A 20,676-nucleotide genomic window follows, 5' to 3' on the forward strand; every position below is an offset into this window, starting at 1 on the left:
GGGAATAGAGTTTTAACAAAACTGCAAACAGCACTTCATCCAACAGGGAGTGCCACTGAACCGCAGGATGTCTCCTCTGCACTTGGGTGGAGAAGGGGAAGCTGCTGTTTGGATGTAGTGCTCAACACTGACTGAGGTTCAGATTCAATTTCCCTCTCAGGATCTTCATTCATATAAAAGGAGCCTGTTCTCACTGATCTGCAATCTGTAACACCCGCATAGATTTAATAGGATCAGAGCTGGATACGGCAGAGAGTGCTGAGTGAGCAGGAGAAGCTGGTGTGTGTGTATGAGTGTGAGTGTGTGTGTGTGTGTGTGTGTGTTCTTGTGTGTGTCCGGGCAGACTAAACCCCACTGATGTTCCGCAAGTGGTCAGGAAAATTACAGCCTGTCGCAGATTTTTATTTTTTTTTAAAGAAGAGGTGTCAACATTATGGTTTTCAGCACTAACGGAGTAACTGAAGGTTGTCCAAACTCACTTTAAAGTATTTCATCTCCCCGCAGAGTGGTCAGATAAGACGGATGAGTGACTCTGCTTCTCCTCTTCTCAGCCAACTCTAATCCACAAATCCTTATCAGGGTCACTGAGACTCAATGACACAGTTTGTTACACTCAGCTCCTGCAGGGGACACTTGTATCTCGATATTTGATAATACTTAATTTTCATTTCGTGTCAGAGAAATTAATCTTTAGCTGTGAGTTCACAGATTCCAGATATTAAGAACTACATGCCTATTAAAGGGAATGGACTTCAGTTTTCATTAACACATGTAGAAGGTAAGTTGAATTAAAGAGAATGAATTATTGATCATTAATTAATTTGTACTTATTTGTAGCTTGTTTTTGCTGTAGTCACATTATACATTTTTTTCCTTCATATAATTTGATGCATATCTGCTAAACAGTGTATATGAATACAAATATGCTGATGTAATGATCATAAATTCTCCTTCATGTTTTATGTTTCTGGGTTCTCATGACTCGGCTGAATATATCAAACAACCATTTTAAAAATGACAAAAGTCTGACCAAGGAGAATATTTTTGTTCACCTGTTGGAAATGTAAACTTACACTCTGTCGTAAATTACTGTACATGGAGAAATAAACATGCATGAACAGTGCATGAAATATCATGCTAAAATATTTTTTTTCTATTTGACATATTGCAACTAAATAACATCAGGTGAGGAAATGATTGTTGCGTGCTTTGTTAAAGTTAATCTTTTCTGATTGCTCTTCTTTGCAATGTGGTTTGGTATTAGAACAATTTAATGTGAAGTCCTGATGCATGTGTCCCCGACTTTTATACTTTAAGGGTCAAACAATAAGTTTAAAAGTAGAGAAACATTTTAAAACTTGTGTTTATAATAACTTTGCTCCTTGAGTCTTCTGTAGTTTATAATTTATGTCCCTGACAGGTTCACAGACAGAGTTGATGTCAAAATGGTTTGTTTTATCCAAACAACAGAAGGAAACTGAAATACATTTCAATAAAAAAAAGGTCTCACATGTTTACATTCGAGCAGCCAGAAGCATAAACTTTAATGATTAGTTAAAAGTTGTTGCAGCTTAATGTTCTGTTTACTTTCAAAGTCACATCCTCCTTTTTCACATCCTCCTTTTAAAAGTTTAAATAAGTCCAGAGCTCCCTGAAAACATGTGTATGAAGGACTTGGGTGGCTGGGGCTTTCTTGAACCGTGCCTTATTGTTATGGTGAGAAGGCAGACTCAGAGAGTAGAACTAACACCTAGCTGTGGGAGTGTCACCCAGCCTGGGCTAAGGTTTACTGACCTTCGTGATGTCACAAAGGGAAAATCTCCAAACAGCCTGTTTGAGCACACATTTTCTGAAAATTAGAGCAGGCAAAAGGTTGAGATGGACTTTTCTCATAATAAGGGGTAAGACAGGATAGGGACACATTATATTTTTCTAAATACATTGTAAAGTACATTTTTCATAATATGTGACCTTTAAAGATCAAGTGATGGTTTCAGCTCTCTATTAGCCCCTGTTTGTGGTTCTTGTTGATCAAATCAAAAAGCTCACTATTTTAGACTTGCTTTTTATTGATTTTATGGTTTTATTGTTGTTTTATCTCCATATGTTATGTTCTACCAACTGCCATACAAATAAATGTATTATCATTAAATGCATCTGACAGTATAGAGAAGTTACTATATGAGAGAATTTGAGCTCCATTATTTGAGCTCTTGGATGAGGTTGCAATCGACATCAACATCAGGAAATGTCAACGTGAGGCACATCCACAGCAACAGCATTACACAACATGTAAACTTATCATTTCTACTTGCAGGTTAAACTGCAGGTCTGCTACCATGATCACTCCAACCGTCTTCCCCCACCTCACAGTGCAACCCCACACTGCAGCACAGCTCAGCACAGAACGTGAGGAGCACAGCGAGGATGACCTGTAAGCTAATTCAAACAGAGAGCTTATATACATCAATGACAATAAAACAAGTAAGACTTGTCAGTTAATTGACTCGATGTGTCACATGCTCTCTTCGTCCCAGAAGTGTTCCTCCATCCAATCCTCCTCATCTGCTTAATCTGAACCACAGCAACAACAATGAAGAGTGAGTATGTATAGAGAGTCATTAAAAGATAAGTGAAGCCCTTCTGTCACAAAGTTTGTCTTTGATGTTTTCCTTCAAGTCATTACCGTCCATGTGTTAATTAATCCTTTTCCAGTGAGAAAAAGAAGAGGAGGGAAAAGAAAGAGTAAGGCCGTGTTCACACTTGACTTCTTTTTTTCAACTGCCAGCGCCTTTTTTAACATACAAGCCTATGGAAACAAGAAAAAGGACGGCGCCTTTTTTTAAAAACGCTGCGCCCGACGCCTTTTTATGTTGAATTCTTTTAACTTTTCAGAAAAGTGCTCTGTGACATCAAGCGCCTTTCTGGCAGCTGACCAATCAGGAGGAGTTGAGTAGGTGTGCATGTACCTTTCCTTGTAACCTACGTCCCTAGTTACTGGTGCCCTAAAAATACACCCACCAAGATGGATAACGTGAAAGTACCGGTTGAACAGCTTGTGATTGCCATTTACACCGAGTTATATGGCATGAGTCACAAACGATACAGCAGCATACATATAAAGGAGTCCATCTGGAAACAGATAGTAGATCTTTGGGTCTTCCTGGTAAGTACAGCGGAGCTCCTGGATCAGGTTGTGGAATGCGCCCTGCGACTCTCTATTGAGGAGGATGTCATGCACCCCTAACCGGCGCATTGGTGCAGGGGAACCTCCTCCTCAAACGCCAAAGCCAATTCAAATAGTTACACTTTATTAGCCATTTTACCAGCCAATGTAATGAAGTGAAGACGATAACAGTTGCGCTGTAGGCTAGATCCTGTTGTTAAGGTTAAAGAACACTTGCATTTTTTTCTGAAAAAAATAAGTTAAATGTGAAAACGGCCTAATCATGCTTTATTACAAATATTTTAGTAAATGCTGCTTTAAAAAGAATTTGAATCCTCAGTATTCGCCAATGTATTCATGTATATTGCAGAGAAAAGGACAAAGCGGAAGAGGAAAAGGAAAAGGAAAATGAAAAGGAAAAGGAAAAGGAAAAGGAAAAGGAAAAGGAAATAGAGAAGGAAAAGGAAAAAGAGAAAGAAAAGGAAAAGGAAAAAGAAAAGGAGAAGGAAAAGCAAGAGGACAAAGACAGGTATGTGCGACATTTCGAGTAACTTCTTAAAGGCCATTATTCAAACCCGTGTCCACACATTTTAATTTGCATTTCCTTTCTTTCTTCTCATAGGCCAAAAGAGTTATTTGTCATTAATCCTGCAGGAGGTTTGTATTACAACTGGCTGTTCATCATCACCCTACCTGTCATGTACAACTGGACCATGATCATAGCCAGGTGACTTCTACAAATGATTGATTCTATATGTGCAGCACAAGTCCCCTGCAGACCAAATGTTCATACACTCAAGAAAATGATTAATGGCATATTTTGTTTTTAAGTATTTGCTTCCACTATATTTTATTCAAATAGTCATATTTTTAAAATATATTTATTTAAATTACTTCGAATCAACATGAATCATTCAATTCTTCACATTATTTAATTAAAGCTGTTAAAACGTATGTATAACTTTTAAATACAGCTAGCTCTTGTAAGAACGAGATTAAGTTAGTTAAAATATTTTAGAACAATTTACATAAACGTTCCAGATACTAGAATTGATTCAAAGCGGACATGACGTCAGAGTTCTTTTCGCCATCTCATCTTGGAGGAGCAAGGTGTGATCGGACTGTCACGAGTAAGTACATCCTCATTCATCTTAATAAATAGGTAAATTGTGAACTATGTACGTTTAATATTGGAAAATTTGGTATCAAAACTCAAATATTATGTATATATATATATGCATGTATTTATACATTTCTCATGAAATCCATCAATGCAAACTTTTTTGTCAAGTAGACTCGCTAGCTAACAGACGCACGGTTCCAACGTTTGTCCGCTGTATTTTCCGTTAGCACGTATTCAACGGTCATATATAGCCTAGCTTGTTTTTAAAAACGGACGACTGATTAATTATTGAATATCCGCTTGAAAGCCCCGTAGGCATGTTATCAATTGACTACACATATAAACATTTAGCAAGTTAGCTTTAAGCCAGCTAGAGGAACGGACGTTGGTGTCTAACGGACTACTCACGCTGCGCGAGGACACGCAGCTCAGGTGTGTTTAGTGCAGCAGCAGCACAGCCACATAACTCTAGATAGAAAACTATACAAGAGTTGTCGGAGTGTAAATATTGTCCTCTCTTTTTCACGATTGTGGCGGTGAGAATACAGACCATTTTTGTTAGTCTGTAGATGTTGATGCTGAGCTACAGTATAAGATTGTAATGACTATTTAGTGTTTTCCACACATAGACGGTACTTAGGCGGGAAGCTCAAATAAATTTATGGCCACACAAGCATATTTCCGATCTGTTTTTATTTAATCTTAAATTTATTCATAAAATTTCTGCGTGTGGGAGAGTGAAACCTGATTCATGGTCCCTGTGAATGTGGAGTGGTTACTGAATGCGCTCTCTCTTTCTTACTCTCTCCTCATGGCTCAGTGCATAACTGAAGCTTTTCATGGCTCCATTTTTAAAAAAATGTTAATGTCTGTGCTTGTGCGTGGATAAATTGAACAGATTAAAGTTGTGTGTTGCCCAGGTATCTCGTCATTCTGTGGGAAACACTGCTATTCCTATTTTACTTGAGTGAAACCATGCTATTTAAGTTAATTTTTTAAGACATTAAAATCATTAAATAATGACAAATTGAAAAGACTTAAATACTTGCTTTGGGATTTCAAAAGTTAATCAATTGCATGTTATAACATTAATGCATGTAGTTTCTTAAATTGTTTTCTCTTTAACAGGTATCTGATTATTTCAAGCATCCTAATGACCACTGGCATGACAGGGCGACCTCTTAGTTCTTGTAAGTATGTTTTTTTACTTGGAACTTTAATAATCAACCTCTTTCTTATTTCTTTGACCTAAGGAGAAATAATAGGCTTACTCACTTTTAGGTTAATTAAATGTTAACTATTCCTTTGGAAATAGATAAACTAATAAAGCAATTAATACATAAATGTTTTCAAGTTTCTCTGGGCTATTTAGCTAGTATATTATTATTATTTTTATTAAGGAAGTACTGTAAATCCTATTTCTTTATAAAGTAGTTGGTTTTAGGGTGTTGTAATTTCTTAATATACAACTTAGAAACCTTCGACATGACCTTACAACTGATGTAATTTTTTCCTTTGTTTTCATAAAAGCCCCGGATGGCAGAAGTCAATTTCTGTCCAAGCCACCCAAAAGGTGAAACTACAGACAGCCTGGAAGTGGAAAGGGTTTCTCTGTTGACAGAAGTAAAAAAGAATAATGAGGCGTTGATCAAGGAAAAGATGCAGCGTACATTTTCATATCAAAGGACAAGAAGTTCTACAGGAGCCAATGGTACTAGAGGTCTTTAAAAGATGGCCAGCTCTGTTTGGAGTTGCTGAGGTAAATGTAGTTCTATAGAAGCAAATCACTGCTTTCAGTCTTAAACATCTTGCTCAAAGCCGTGTCAATTTTCTGTTTTTCAGGTCAACTGGGAGTTCATGCGCATAACAACTGTTCCTCTGATTTCAAAATTCATCGGACAGCTTGACAGATATACCCCTGACCTGATGAAGCTTTTCCGTGCCAAAGGAGGAACTGTAGGACAGAAAATCTGCACCATAATGGCACCAACAGCTACTGTAAGTGGGGGTCTTGTCAAGTATTTCTATATCTACACTAAAGACACATTGACAGATTCAGTCAAGCCTCATTACACTTATAATAAAAAACTTTCAGTGATTAAAATCATCTTTTCTTTTATTGGTGATTTTTTTTATTGATAAGTACATCGGAAATATTCTGGTTTTATAAAAGACTCATCTCTTTTTGTAACTCTTTTAAAGTTGAAAGGGTTCCAGTACACTCTGCAGCAGCAGAAAGGTGTTAACTAAAGCCAAGTGTTCAAAATGTGTTGTTTGCAATATATAATTGACAAAAAAAAATCACATTCCAACCTGAGCCTCAACTGTTTTTTTTTCTATTTACCCCCCTCTTCAGGCATCGCTGAGTAACTTCACTTGAAGATTAAAATATCTTGAAAAAACTATCAGAAGTCCGAAAATAACTTAACTATATTTTTATTGTGCACAAACCATAAATTAAAATATCTTATTTACATTAAAATTGTCTTTTAAAAAGAAATATGTTTTAATCAGTCATGATTTCTCTGCTCTTTGAATTTCAGACAATTAATTTGTCTGTTTTCATACAATGTGTTTTTCTTTGAATATTTTTCAGTGTGAAAACATAGCCCTCACCAGGGACTGTGTAGTAAGGAGCCTCAGCATCTATCTCAATGAGGACATGGAGACACTCGTCAAAGAGTACATGGTTAGTTTATTTCAACCTGCCGTTTGTTATAAATGTTTTACAGGTATAAATGCATTGATGGATATGTTTTATGTCTCATACATCGTTACTTTTTTTCAACCAGGACAGCAAATGTGCTGAGGCTGAGTGTGGGATTGAACATACAACAATGGGCATTTACGTGACTCGTGTGGAAGGCGCAGACCTTGATGATGAACCAGCTGATGTTGGAGTCGTACTTGAAGGCATGGACGTAGTGAAAGACCTGCAAAGTGTCACACTTGGATGTGTGATGCTCTTTGGCCTGATTTATGCGCTCAATCTGAGTTATCCTAAGGACCTGAAGTGTACATTCAAAGTATTTCAGAAACTAACTTAACTCCTCAAAGTTATTGCTATATTTTTCATGGAAAATATAGACATTTTCTTGTGAGGAAATGTGAGCCATCAAGCTATTTTATGTTACTTATGGACAAGTGTCAATGCCAGCGGAAAGACTTCTCACCTGAGCCTTGTGTTGGTGCTCTGCATCGTAATCTGAAAATGTAGATACATGTAATGTTTCTTGACTTTTTGTACACTGCATGTGACTTATGGACAAGTGTCGATGTCAGCGGAAAAGCTGCTCCTTTAAGATTGATAGAAGAGTTGGGATCTTCTCAGTTCCTTTAAATAACAGTTTAAGATCGAGAAGGTAACTGCCTGAATGTTTTTTGTACTTTTATATCTTACAGCTTTTTGCACACAACATTATTGACCACTGGTTCTGTGTAGGTGCCTAATTTTTTTTTGGATGTCCTGTTGTGGCATTAGTGCAATTCTGTGGTTCTTCTATGTCCTCTGAACTACTGTTCTGAAGGCATAAATAAAATTCCAACCAAGGAGTTTGTTCCATTTTTGTGTATTCTTTGATGAATCTGTAGCTGTGGAACGATTGGGGTAAAAACATGTTTTAATACTATATATATAAAGTTTATGAATCAAATTTTATTAAATTTGGCCCATTGTACTAACTTACTTTCTATGCATTTCAAACAAATACGTTCTATGTATATTAAATCGATGAGCCAGGTTTTTAAGAAATTGAAATTAATTGGTTTTATGTATGATAAACAAATAACACAATTAATTGTACCATTAAAATAGATATGTTTACATAAATCTAAAATTTATGTATTTCATTAAGGTTTGACTTAAACATGTGAATCACAAAATTTTATATGCAATTAAAATACATAAATCTTACATATCAGACCTAAATATTTTTGTGAGCGTATGATTGCATTCAGCTCCATTTAATGCTACTCATTAGACCTGATTTTCTCAGTGGGCTGACTTTGTACAGAAACAAAAGATCCTCGCTCTTTTCTAAGCTTGTGGTAAATCTAGCTTGATTTAATTTGTATACACTGCAATAATTAAGGCTTATTTTTTCAGAATTAGTAGAGACTGGTGAGCGTGCTACAACATCTGCTGCAGCAGAATCACAATCTGACACAATGGTGAATGTGCTCAACATAATTAATTTACTTCTACTTCCTCCTACAAACAGGGCCTGCTTTGAGGAGCTGCAGCATAACTACATCATTTACTGGGTCATTCTGGACTACACCTCGGACTTAATCTACCTGGCTGACATGTTTGTCAGGACCAGAACAGGTAACGTCTGACATCAGCCTCTCAATCTTCATAAAGTTTTCAAAACATTTGAAAGGAAAAGTTCATATTTGTTTGTTCTGTTTTAAAACAACCCTGCCTGCCTTTATTAAGAAAAACAGCTGTAGTTGTTCCTCTTTTCATAACTAACAAAAATATAATTTTAAAGGAAGAATGCGCAACATTTTACACAAATACAGCAGAAAAAATTTATATCCTCTGTAAATGTCTCTCTGAGTCATGACTTTCTACAATGAGTGAGAAGCTCGAGTGACGCCAACTGTATTGTTGTTAGAGCTGTGTTTCCATCATGTTTACATGGACGGGGGCGGCCTTGAGTATGAAGCTGTTTTAGTCTAGGACGAGAGAAAAGAAGAATAACATACTACTCACTGCTAATAGTACTTTATTATGGTGCGTTCTAATTGATAACTCCTTATTTTGAATGCGAGCGGTTGAAGGAGAGCGGAGGTTTCAGAATAGCGGTTGTTTTACCCAACAGCAGTTTGTTTTGGTTCACTACTGGTACTAAGGGTGACATCTACTGGATCATAAAGTCACACATTCTTCCTTTAATGAGAGTTCAATGTATGAGGAGGGAGTAACATACACAGACATTGTTCTGCTCAAAAATGCCTTCTAATGAACCTGAGAGAGTCTGAGCTATACAAACCACTGGGACATTTTCTGGGAGCTTTTGTCTTGTAAGCACAATATTCTCTCATGGTGTTATTTTCCCCTATGAGAAATTGCCATCTCATAAGAGGATTATTTTCTACTTAAAAAAAATGAGTAACTCAGGGAGATATCCACTTCATTTGACTAATTTGGTCTGCTGAAGCCTCAAATTAACTTCAATTTCAAGTTACTTGAAAATGCATTTTTGCGTGGAGAAAAGAGTAACAGCAGCTGTGATTTTTGTCCCCTGTTATCTTCCCTACAAATACATGAGCAAGGAAATTCATCACTGATAAAAAGGATTAAAGCAAAACAAGCCTGTTTGTGTCTGTATTATAAGACCAAGGTGTAAGATTTGTGGATGTACAGGTATTCGCCTTCTATTCTCCTTCTACTGTGTTTCATTTTATAACAAACATGAATCCCAGTGAATCTGAGAAGGAAGACTAATTACAAAGTGAGAGGACGTTGTGTACAATACTAATGATTCGAAACACAACAACTCTTAACTGCATTATTGTTTCACTGCAATGCAGTTCTAACAAGTCTTTTTCGTTGAGATAACTGAATTATCCCTGTTGCAGCCAGCTCTTTCTAAGAAGTTGCCTTTGATCTGTACTTGAATGGTAACCATCTGCACGTAATAAAGGGGGTAATTATGTCAAAAACAATGTAAAGTCAGTTAATTGTAGACTTGAATGGAACCCCGACAGGGTGAGCAGGACCCTAATTCAAAGCCAAGGGATCTTTCCCAACCAAAACAAGTTTGTCTGCAATAGCAACCTGCTCACAGTGGGCTATTTTAATCATCATCTCACTGTGGCACCTGATTGAACCCATTCTTGATCAAGGTTTGCTGACATTTTCTTTTCCATTCACAAGTTTTTAAACACTGTCCAATCCCATCACACGTTCCATTTCGCCTTTCTTCATGTGCCTTCTTCAGTTGTGTTGTTTCTCTGTCGAAGCCTTTACCTTTCCGTTTTTGCTGTCGTTTCTTTTAAGACATTTCTTGCTTTTTCTACATTGTTTTTGTCCCTATCCCTTTTTGGTCCAGAGAAGACCACAAGATGTCCGCCAGAATCTGTGTTCAGACCAGCATTCTAAGAAACAATCTGTTCTTCAAAGTAGAACTATTTTTCTATCGCAGACCTGAGAATACGTATTTAACTTAGCCGTGTCAGTAGTAATAGAAAACACTTATATTCAAACTTGTCTCTGGAACTAGAATGCAGGCATGCAAATGAAACAGATTGTTCTTGTTGTCTTGATGACATTTCCCTGTCTTTGAATGCAGGTTACCTTGAGCAAGGCTTGATGATAAAAGATGAGAAGCTGCTTAAGGATCGCTACATAGCCAGCTTCCAGTTTCGTCTTGATGCTGTCTCCATGCTGCCCACTGACATCCTTTATTTGTACTATGGCCTTGACTACCCAGAGATCCGCATCAACAAGCTGCTCAGAATTGGACGCCTGATGGAGTTCTTCACAAGGACTGAGACTAAAACCAACTACCCTAATATCTTCCGTATTTCAAACCTGATAATGTACATCCTCATTATTATCCACTGGAATGCTTGCTTCTACTTCTCCTTCTCTAAATACATTGGCTTCGGTGCTGACGACTGGGTTTACCCGGCTTTGGATGATCCTCAGGAGCCCGCGTTTGGGCAACCCATGAGGAAGTATGCGTTCAGCCTCTACTGGTCCACACTGACCCTGACAACCATTGGAGAAACTCCACCACCGGCTCTTGACTCGGAATTTTTCTTCCATGTGATTGATTTTTTAGTTGGAGTCCTGATCTTTGCCACCATTGTAGGGAACATTGCCACCATGATCTCCAATATGAACGCCGCCCAAGCTCAGTTTCAATCCAGGATTGACAACATCAAGCAGTACATGCAGGTAGATCATAGGCTGTAAAGTGGATGTTTCCTCTTTGTTAAAAAGCAGACGCCAATGTGGAACTGCCTTAATATGCATTTTATCTGTATACAAACAGAAGGCAACTCCACTAATGGAAAATATGTCTTATTGTATACTGAAGAAGCAGATTTTAAAAATAAACCCTACTTCCAAATTGATTTATTACCTCAGTTAACATTTTGTCAATCCATATTTGGCCTTATTTACTTTCAAGTCATCATGATGTTCAGCATGATCTTGATTGTGTAAACAATGATCCGATTCTGTGGAAGAAAATGATACAGCTGCCTGGGCACTGGAAGTGGTAACGTGTAATAGACAATGCCCGACATGCTCCACCATCTTTTTCAATTAAAGTTTCTTCTAGCTAAAGAAAAAGGGTGGTGAGATTAAAATGTAAAATCACAGTGGTACTGTGGTCCACTTCTTGCTTACCTACAAATGTTTTACCCCTTCTTTGGACAGGAAGGCTAATTGAGACAGAGGATCTCTTCCTTCTTTTTGATTTATTGTGCGAAAGTGCTGCAGCATAATCATAATGTTACAGACAGGAACACCAATGCACTTAAAAGTAAAATTATAAATGAGAGGTATAATATTGACAAATGGAATCCGGGCCTTTGATTTCCTGTTAAAACGTTTTTTTGCAAGTAAGAGCACAATCATCTGTTGCACATATTTTGAAAGTTTGTACTTTCATTTCCTTTATAGGTTCGAAAGGTCAGCAAGGAACTGGAGCTGCGAGTGATCAAGTGGTTTGACTACTTGTGGAATAACGGAAAGGCACAGGATGAAAGAGAGGTGCTGCGGTACCTTCCAGACAAACTGAAGGCAGAGATTGCCATCCAAGTCCACATGGAGACCCTGAAGAAAGTTCGTATTTTTGCAGACTGTGAAGCAGGTCTTTTGATTGAGCTGGTGCTCAAGTTAAGGCCACAAGTATTCAGCCCTGGAGACTATATCTGCAAAAAGGGCGACATTGGTCGGGAGATGTACATCATCAAAGATGGAAAACTCGCAGTTGTTGCTGATGATGGCGTCACCCAGTTTGTTGTGCTAGGAAGTGGGAGCTACTTTGGCGAGATCAGTATCCTTAACATCAAAGGCAGCAAAGCAGGAAACCGACGAACAGCCAACATCCGCAGCATTGGATACTCAGATCTCTTCTGTCTGTCCAAAGACGACCTAATGGAGTCACTGACAGAGTATCCAGATGCCAAAGGGATGCTAGAGGACAAAGGCCGGCAGATCCTGATGAAAGATGGTCTGATTGACTTGGACCCGGCTAACATAATGCCTGAGGCAAAGGAGCTGGAGGAGAAGGTTAACAAATTGTACAACTCCATGGAGCTAATGCAGACCAAGCTGAAGAAGATTCTTGGAAATTACAAGAACACTGATACAACTCTCAGACATCGCATTGCCGATCTGGAACACCTGACAGGAGAGGAGGTGGAGGATGAAGATGAGGAAGAAGAAGAGGGGAAAAAAGAAGAGAAAGACGTTGAAGGGGAGAAAAAGGACGATGAAATATTGGAGGAGAGGGAAGGAGACGGGGTGAAAAAGGAAGATGAAATATTGGAGGAGAGGGAAGGAGACGGGGTGAAAAAGGAAGATGAGAAAAAAGACCAAGATGAAGATGAGAAAGCGGAGTAGGCCCAGTCAGCAGAAAAAAAGGATGAGGGAACTACAGAGAAGAAAAAATAGATCCATTGTTTCTGTAAAACTCAAAGCACTTTTCTAATTTGCCACTATAGATTTTTTTTTCTTTTTAGCTGGACGAGCCTCCACAGTTAATTAATTAGCTTAAAACAACTCTTAGAAACTGGCATCTAGTCTTCAAAAGGTACTGCTATTGTGTATGCATTACAAGAATCCTGAATTTCAGTTGAAAAATATGGCCTTTGACAATATTGACATTTAATTAAAATAAATCGGCTTTGGTGGCCTTTTTATTATTTATTATATTTGTTTCTCGGTATATACAGAGCATCTTGCAAACCCTCCACTCATTGCAACCTTATACATTGTTATTGATATAGATTCAACAAGTAATTGTGAAGCTTAGAGACTAGCGTCCCATGCAGGGATGTTATTTCAAACAACAACAGGGCAAGCAGCTAGGTGGTTTTTGTGCACAAGTGTACATTCTTAAATGAGACAGGATACAATCCAACATTGGTTTGTTGGTTTGTTGACAACAGCTTTGAAGTCTTTAGTTTACAATTTCGGCAGTGGCCATTTTTTGTTTCAAAGCCATAAGTGACCACATTTCAACTCAAGAATAAATACCAAAGATGTTAAGTGTGAAAAATTAGCTGAGGAGATGCCTGGCAGACAGCTGGTAGCCTCAATGTAATTTAAATGGATGGTTTATAATAAATCTACAACCTCTCTTAACATTGTCATCATTTGGTGTAAGGGAGAATGGGAGTGGGACAAAACTGCAGACCAGGAGGGGTGTCTGAAAGTTACCCAAGAGGGATAACCACTGAAATGTCAAGTACTCCTTAGGAAAAGTGGAAGTAACAGAATTATAACTTGGGAAAACAAAATCAAACTCCCTTCATCTAGAACTTTGAAAGAGGAAAGTAAACCATAACCAGCAAGCAGCTGCCAAGACACTGAAGTATCTCATGAAGACCAAGGGAACTAATGGTTGCAGAGCTGAAACTCATAAGGCTGGGGCAGAAACAACAACCCGGTGCCAACACTATAAGACGCTAAAAAAGGTAAATAAAGCTTACAGACAGTTTCAAGTGGTGCTTCAATTGATTCACAATACCCTATACAACAAGCACAATCACTGGAAGAACCTCTCACTATCACTGGTGAGTCAGTGAGTCAGAACAGAGCACTGGAACCCGAGAGTAAAGCTCCCCACACCTGGTCTTAATCAAGGCCAATCAGCCACACACACACACCTGACTCTGCACTGAGTTCATTCCCTCATAAACCTCAGTGGGTGCTTCCGAATTGCAAAGTACCTGTATAATCTGACAGTACACAATCCCTTCTCTCTGTGCTGTATACTGTTCGGACCTAGTGTTCAGTAGGCGCCCACAGAAGGCAGATATTTGTTCCGACTTAAGTAAGATTCAGTCAGTGTGGGTTTGGCGTCATTAGCCCGCGTCATGTTATTGACACTCCAAGTCAGATGTGAAATGCATGATGACTCAATAAATAATACAAAACTTCATATTGCATGTAAACATTTCAACAACAACTTGACATTGTGTAACCCGAACCGGCTGCGTCTGCCCCTGTTTTTTTTCCTTCACTTTTTCATCCTTGTTCATTTTGATTTGGAGACGTACGTGAAGTGACGTTTTACATTTAATTTCGCACAGCATTGTGGATATTAAAACACAATTAATTTCCTGAAAGGATGCACATCCGAACCATACTACACAAAACCCGTAAGTTAGTGTTCGAAAAAAGCCTACTGAATGACCACAAGGCTTCAGTCTACTGAAACCGGCTACTGAAAAGTCCGCACTCCTTACTAAACTGTGGCTTCTCAGAAAGGGCCGCCGAGTACCAAGAGTGAGTGCCCTCAAAATATAGTAAATAAAGCTCAACAGAACGAGATCATTTTGGATCAGCATTTACATCTTTTTTTTTAATTTGCTGTAAATGTTGTCTTTTTAAGGTTTCTGAGGAAAAACTACAATTATTTTAGAGCCAGTCTCAAGTGACTATTAAAGAAACAACAGTGTTTTATACTTTGCATTGGCTTCGTTTTTCAGCTTCCAGGTTGTCGAAAATACAAAAACATGACCGAAAGTTTATTAGAATTCAACAAAATAAAGAAGAAACAACCATCTCTCTGGTTTAGGTCACTGAACTAAAAAATAGCATGCTCTGATCAGTATTCCCTATCTGACAGTCCAGCTATAAACAGTTTGCTGTTTGTTCAGTACTTTCTCTGATCCAGACCTCAAGGGCCCCTTACCCATGAAGGCCAAACTGGTTATGGGTGATTCCATTGTCAAAAGAATTACATCCTAAACAGCCATAAAGTATTGCTTTCCTTTACCAATGTTCTGGAAATGGTTTAGCAAATCCCATCTCATCACATTATCGCCTACATCAGCACAAATATCTCCAGTGGACAGTCTAACAAACCAAAGTGTAAGTTTTGTTTTTCTATCTCTGGACTGATGCCCAGAGAGTATCGAGTTTTTCAGCAGGCTGTTCAGTCTGGAAACTTGTAGAACAATGTGTTCCTTGCACACCTTTGTGGAAATAGACGATTCTTATCTTACCCAGAGCATGCATCATTGTCTAACAGAGATAACCCCAGTGTTCTAGGCATCTATGCCTATTAGCAAACATTGTCCATCACATCTCGACCGCGAGACAAGACAAATGATCACCACAGAACAGGTCACTGTTCGTAACTCTTCCTCACTACTACTAATGGTCCCCATAACTCACTAGCTCCGCCTGTCGGTGTATTAAGCCGCTTCTTTCTCCTGCAATTTCACTTGCTTTTTGATATTCATGTGAGCCCTGTTCACAGCACATCACTGCTGGTCTACATAAGAAGCGCACTGCCAGCCTCTCTCCTCTCCAAGTTTTTACAACACTGATAATTTAGTAATAACAATAAAACCCAAACAAGATCTAGTTTTCCATCTTCCAATGTGCCCTCTTGTGACCCTTAAAAAGATAAGGCCTGTGTTTTACGTATCTAAATATTAGAAAGCTCATATCAGCTTAGCTTATGCAGCAAATAAATTAACTGGTTTACTGGTTTTAGTTGACTTTAATTCTAAATTGGTTGACAAATGACTCCAAGAGCCTCAAGGAGATGAGTGACAATGTGACAGTTTTAAATTGCAACTTCTTTGAAAACGAGAGCACGCCCTCAATGATTCCTCAAGAAATAAATAAAGATTGAACCAATGTGGCAGCACATCAGATGGTCTACGCCACTGAACAAGCTGGATTTAAAACCAATATTTTACTCACAAGAAGCTCACAAATCTTTCTCAGTCTTCAGCACTTAATGTGTATAAATCATTCCCACGCTTCACCTGTTACCTGAGCTGAAAAGCTTATTGTTCAAAGCACCTGGCAATTCAAAATAAACATATTCCTACCTCTTCATGGCAGCTTGAGAGTAGCCGAGCAAGTGGCTATTGATCATGGTCTTTGTTTGATTGTGTGGCACCTGCACAGAGTCACACTTGAAGCTCTAATGCTTTAAACAAGTCCCTGATAAACCTGACTAAGAAGAAAAAAAGCAATTTGTGATAACTAGCACTACACAATGAGTGCGGTATTGATGATTTGTTGCCGTTCTTGGAAGAGCTGCATGCATCCCCCTGCCTGCTCTGTTACTTTGTCTGATTCAGCCATTGTCAGGATGGTACATTCTCAAATACTTACCACCATGTGTTAATTGAAGAGGAGACAATGGCAGCAGAGGGTTTGTTAGAATTGACTGCAGATGGTTGCTCTTTAGCAATAAAGGAACTCTATTCTTATCTTTTCCTCCATTCAAAAAACTGATTGTCATTCTCCTGTTTCAGCCTGACGAGCACTTTGTTGAGGAGATTCACATTATTGAGATGTCATAATTCATGTTATTAAGGAAAGAGAAGGAAATACTTAAACACTGTGAAGGCATAATCCTCAGTTTATATTGCATATAGTATCAACACATTGAGAAACGCTACATATCCCTGTTTTGTCAAACAGATCGCATTTTGTTTCCTTAAAAAAAAAATCATTGTTATTTGCAAAGGACTTGTGATTAAAAGCAAAAAAAGTCACTCACTGAGACTCAAAAGGAAATATGGTCCTTTACATTTATTGTAACTTTACTCTGAACTACTGCTTCCAGAGGCCAGTTGAACAGTGTCTGGACTGCATGTGCAAACAAGAGTTGAGCTGCAGGTTAATGTTGGTAATCAAACTGACGATAAATGTGAATAATCAACAAATGCAACATAAAGAAAAATGCAATAAAACCCTGGGCTGCTGTAAAAATTAACCACTTCATGTTTACCTAAATGATCACAGGCTGTGGGGCCAAATTGGTCAACAGCTCTAATCAACTCCAATTACTTACAGCAAGAACCGTAAAATTGAGTTTGCTGATTTTTCACAGAAAAGGCTCCGTTATTCATTTCACGTTTCTTTGTTTCATAAATGTATTTGCAACAGGTTTCCCTTTCTTTTCCCTTCCCAGCTCTGATCTTTCGAACTCCTTTCCTTTTGTCTTGAACTGCACAGAGCAAGGTCTACATTGAATGAATATTAATGTCAAATACTCTTTGTTGTCATGAACTCAGTTGTGATAGCCAATCAATGTGTCTTGGCCGATCTACACCAGCATGTTGAATTGATGGAGCGTATGTCATTTATCCTGTGGAAATTGCTGCATACAGCTGATTTCCCAGAGGAGACATTTCTCTGTGGGATTCAAAGCCTGAGGGGTCTATAGCTGTATTGAACCGAATGAGCAGGACAAACATCAAAAGAAGAGTAAAAGAGCTCTTTCTGCCGTTAAAGACATGTAGCCAAGCCATAGAGCTGTGTAAGCAATGATTTCAAGGGAAGAAATGAATGGTTATGATATAAATAATAAATACATCAGATTACTGGTGAATTAATAAGTAGTAATAGAGCTGTTCTGGAGTATTTTCTCCAGTGTAAGTAGCCTACATTCACTCATACTGCACTTTAAAAAAGTCATAATAACAAAACTGGGAAGAAAGAGAGGATGTTGGCAAGTGTTCTCCGTTGGAAATAAATCACAGATGTAGCAGCAGCTGTGTGTGTGTGTGTGTGTGAGTTAATTTTATATCTTTGTTTGAATTGAGAAATCTCATGCAAAGACCAACAACAGTGTCCAATCCATCTCTCAACAACATCAATATCTGTGGTTCTCAGTCCAATCTCATTGGTTCTGACTGGAGACATAATGACCTAATAAAGCCCTGTGTGTACACTGCGCGATTTCAGGCTTATTTAGATTTGATTTTTGAGTCGTATGACTCCATTTGAAGTCGCACGGTCAATACTCATGCAGTGTACATTTAGGCACGATTGCCGATCACAGCCTTATCAGCTGCTCTATGAACTTCTGGCATGTTTGATATTTTGGTCGTACAACTTACAGTGTGAGCAGAGCCACAGGTTGATTCCACATTTTTTACTTGCACAAATTGACAGACAGCATCTGAAATCACCATTCCAACAACAGGCCTGTTTGAACTTTCTTCCCCCTGTCATCATGAAATAAACTTGGACTATTTTTCAGCTGTGTTCATATATATTTTTTTGTTTTGAATTTACTTCAATTTGTTTACAAAAACGACTTAAAATTAAGTATAATGTTCATGATAATGGAGACGCATCACACCCAGTGCAACAGTGTGGCTCAATTATGAGTAACTAATGGTCCTAAATAAAGACCTATGTTGCACAGAAGAATACGATGCAGCATGCCAGGCCATGGATACACAGACAAACTTTCCATATTTTGTTCTCTTTAAAGGATTTTCTGACGAAAGGTAAACTATCGCCATTCTATTAACTGTTAAGGCCCCTGCACTCACCTTGAAAAGGCTTATGTAAGATTCAGAGGTTCTTGTTCTTGAGTATTTCTTTTACTTTATTTCTTCTTCAAGACATTAAAGATGAACTGTTTTATCAATGTCCTACATTTCATAGCTACAGTTACTTTTTGTGCTTGTATTGGTTTATTATGAAAATTTAAACAATTATTATAATGTGTTAATATTTTGAAAATGTTCAAGAATATTAACAGATTACAACATTTGAATTCAGTATTTGAATACAACACAAGGCAGACAAGATAGAAGTTTCTCAGACTCCCAAAACACAAAACTAGACATTTATTTACAAGGTGCTAACCTTAAAGGATTAGGAAGAAGAACACACAGTTTAAAACTTTAGCAATACGATCTTTCAGCAGCTTTTAATCTTCCCCCTGAAGGCATGAAAGTTAAACACCTCTTAATCTCTATTTGCTGATTCTGCATACAAACGCAGATTTTGTAGACAAGAGAAAAACATCTGGTGCTGTGTTTTGTAAGTGGTACAAGCAGTACTGTGGGTGTTTTACAGGTTTTCAGTTTTCATCTGATGACAGTTAAGCTTAAATGAATCAATCCAACGACTACATACAAAGACTGATCAGCCTTAATAATATGACCACTGACAGGTGTAGTGAATAATAATAATAATAAGTGAACATTTTCACCTGTTGTGTTGGAAGCAGGAAAAATGTGCAAGGGTACGGATGTGAATGCTTTGAGAAGGACCAAATTGTGATGGCTGCATGACTTGGTCAGAGTATCTCCAAAGCTGCAGCTCTTGTGGTCTGGAGAGGTCACTCAGTACCAAATGTGGTCAAAGGAAGTAAAACCAGTGAACTAGCAACTGATGAAAATGTTATGCTGATTCTGATAGAAAGGTGTTCGAACACAAAGTGCATCCTAGTTTGATTATATAGGGCTGCATAGATTCAGCCCAGTTAGAGAGTCCATGCTGACCCCTCCTCACCAACAAAAGGGCCTGCATTAGACATGGACTACTAAGCAATGAAAGAAGGAGGCATGGAGGAAAACAACATTGAGTTCAAGGTGTTGACTTTGGTTCCAAATTCCCCAGATCTCAATCCAATCAAGCATCTATGAAATGTTCTGGACAACCAGGCCTGATCCACGTAGGGACCACCTCACAACTTAAAGCTAAGGAGCTGCTTCTAACGTCTCAGTGCCAGGTACAACAGCACACCATCAGATGCCTAGTGAAACCCATGACCCTAACCTGATGAGAGGAGTGTCTACACAATGTTAAGGAGATTGTGTTATTGGTGACGCGAACAATCAGGTTGTTGACTTATCTCTCAGTTCCAACTCCATTTATAAACTATAAAACAGCACAGGCAAACAAAGGTATTGGCCGCATGTCTTTTATCCCTTATTTGACTACACCTGATGCACCAAAAAAATTTCAATGCAACCAAATGCTATAGGCCTATGTGTAGTTTTAACTTCTTCAGAAGATAACTGATTATTCCAATATTGAACCTCTCAAGATCAAAAGTAAATGAATCTCATATACGTTTGTGCAGAAAAGTAATCATTTATGGAAGAACAAGAAAACAACAAGAAAAAAAAGAAAAATCTGAATAGCAGAGTCACAAGTTGGGGAACTAACCAAACACTGCACTTTATACAAACAGGTTCCACATATGTGGGTCTTAGGGTGGAAGAAGAACATAGCCTTTCAAACCACTCACTAATTCTATCATAATGATAGACAAAGATAAAATTGGAGTCCAAAACAAAAGATAAGTGGGAGTCGAAGAACAGAGGGGTAATGGAAGGAGTCACAAAATGGCCAAGAAAATGAAAATATTTTGAACAAACACACAGAAAGCCTTGTGGAATCCTAATTACCACAAGGTTG

General features: G+C 38.2%; 1 protein-coding gene across 2 annotated transcripts; it reads left to right on the plus strand.

Annotated features, from left to right (window-relative positions):
- Positions 1-31: 31 nt before the first annotated feature.
- On the plus strand, positions 32-14,925 carry cnga1a (cyclic nucleotide gated channel subunit alpha 1a). 2 transcript variants are annotated; one of them, XM_065957958.1, is made up of 8 exons: positions 32-778; positions 2,318-2,434; positions 2,538-2,600; positions 3,537-3,695; positions 3,789-3,893; positions 8,510-8,616; positions 10,589-11,199; positions 11,932-14,925. In XM_065957958.1, the coding sequence occupies exons 2-8, from the start codon at positions 2,340-2,342 to the stop codon at positions 12,874-12,876; spliced, it is 2,085 nt and encodes a 694-aa protein (XP_065814030.1). In that variant the 5' UTR covers positions 32-778; positions 2,318-2,339; the 3' UTR covers positions 12,877-14,925. The 2 variants fall into 2 exon arrangements, with proteins under 2 accessions (XP_065814030.1, XP_065814034.1); XM_065957962.1 differs by having other exon boundaries at positions 2,541-2,600.
- The last annotated feature ends 5,751 nt before the right edge of the window (positions 14,926-20,676 follow it).

The sequence above is a fragment of the Labrus bergylta genome, chromosome 1 (assembly GCF_963930695.1).
Source record: "Labrus bergylta chromosome 1, fLabBer1.1, whole genome shotgun sequence".
NCBI lineage: Eukaryota > Metazoa > Chordata > Actinopteri > Labriformes > Labridae > Labrus > Labrus bergylta.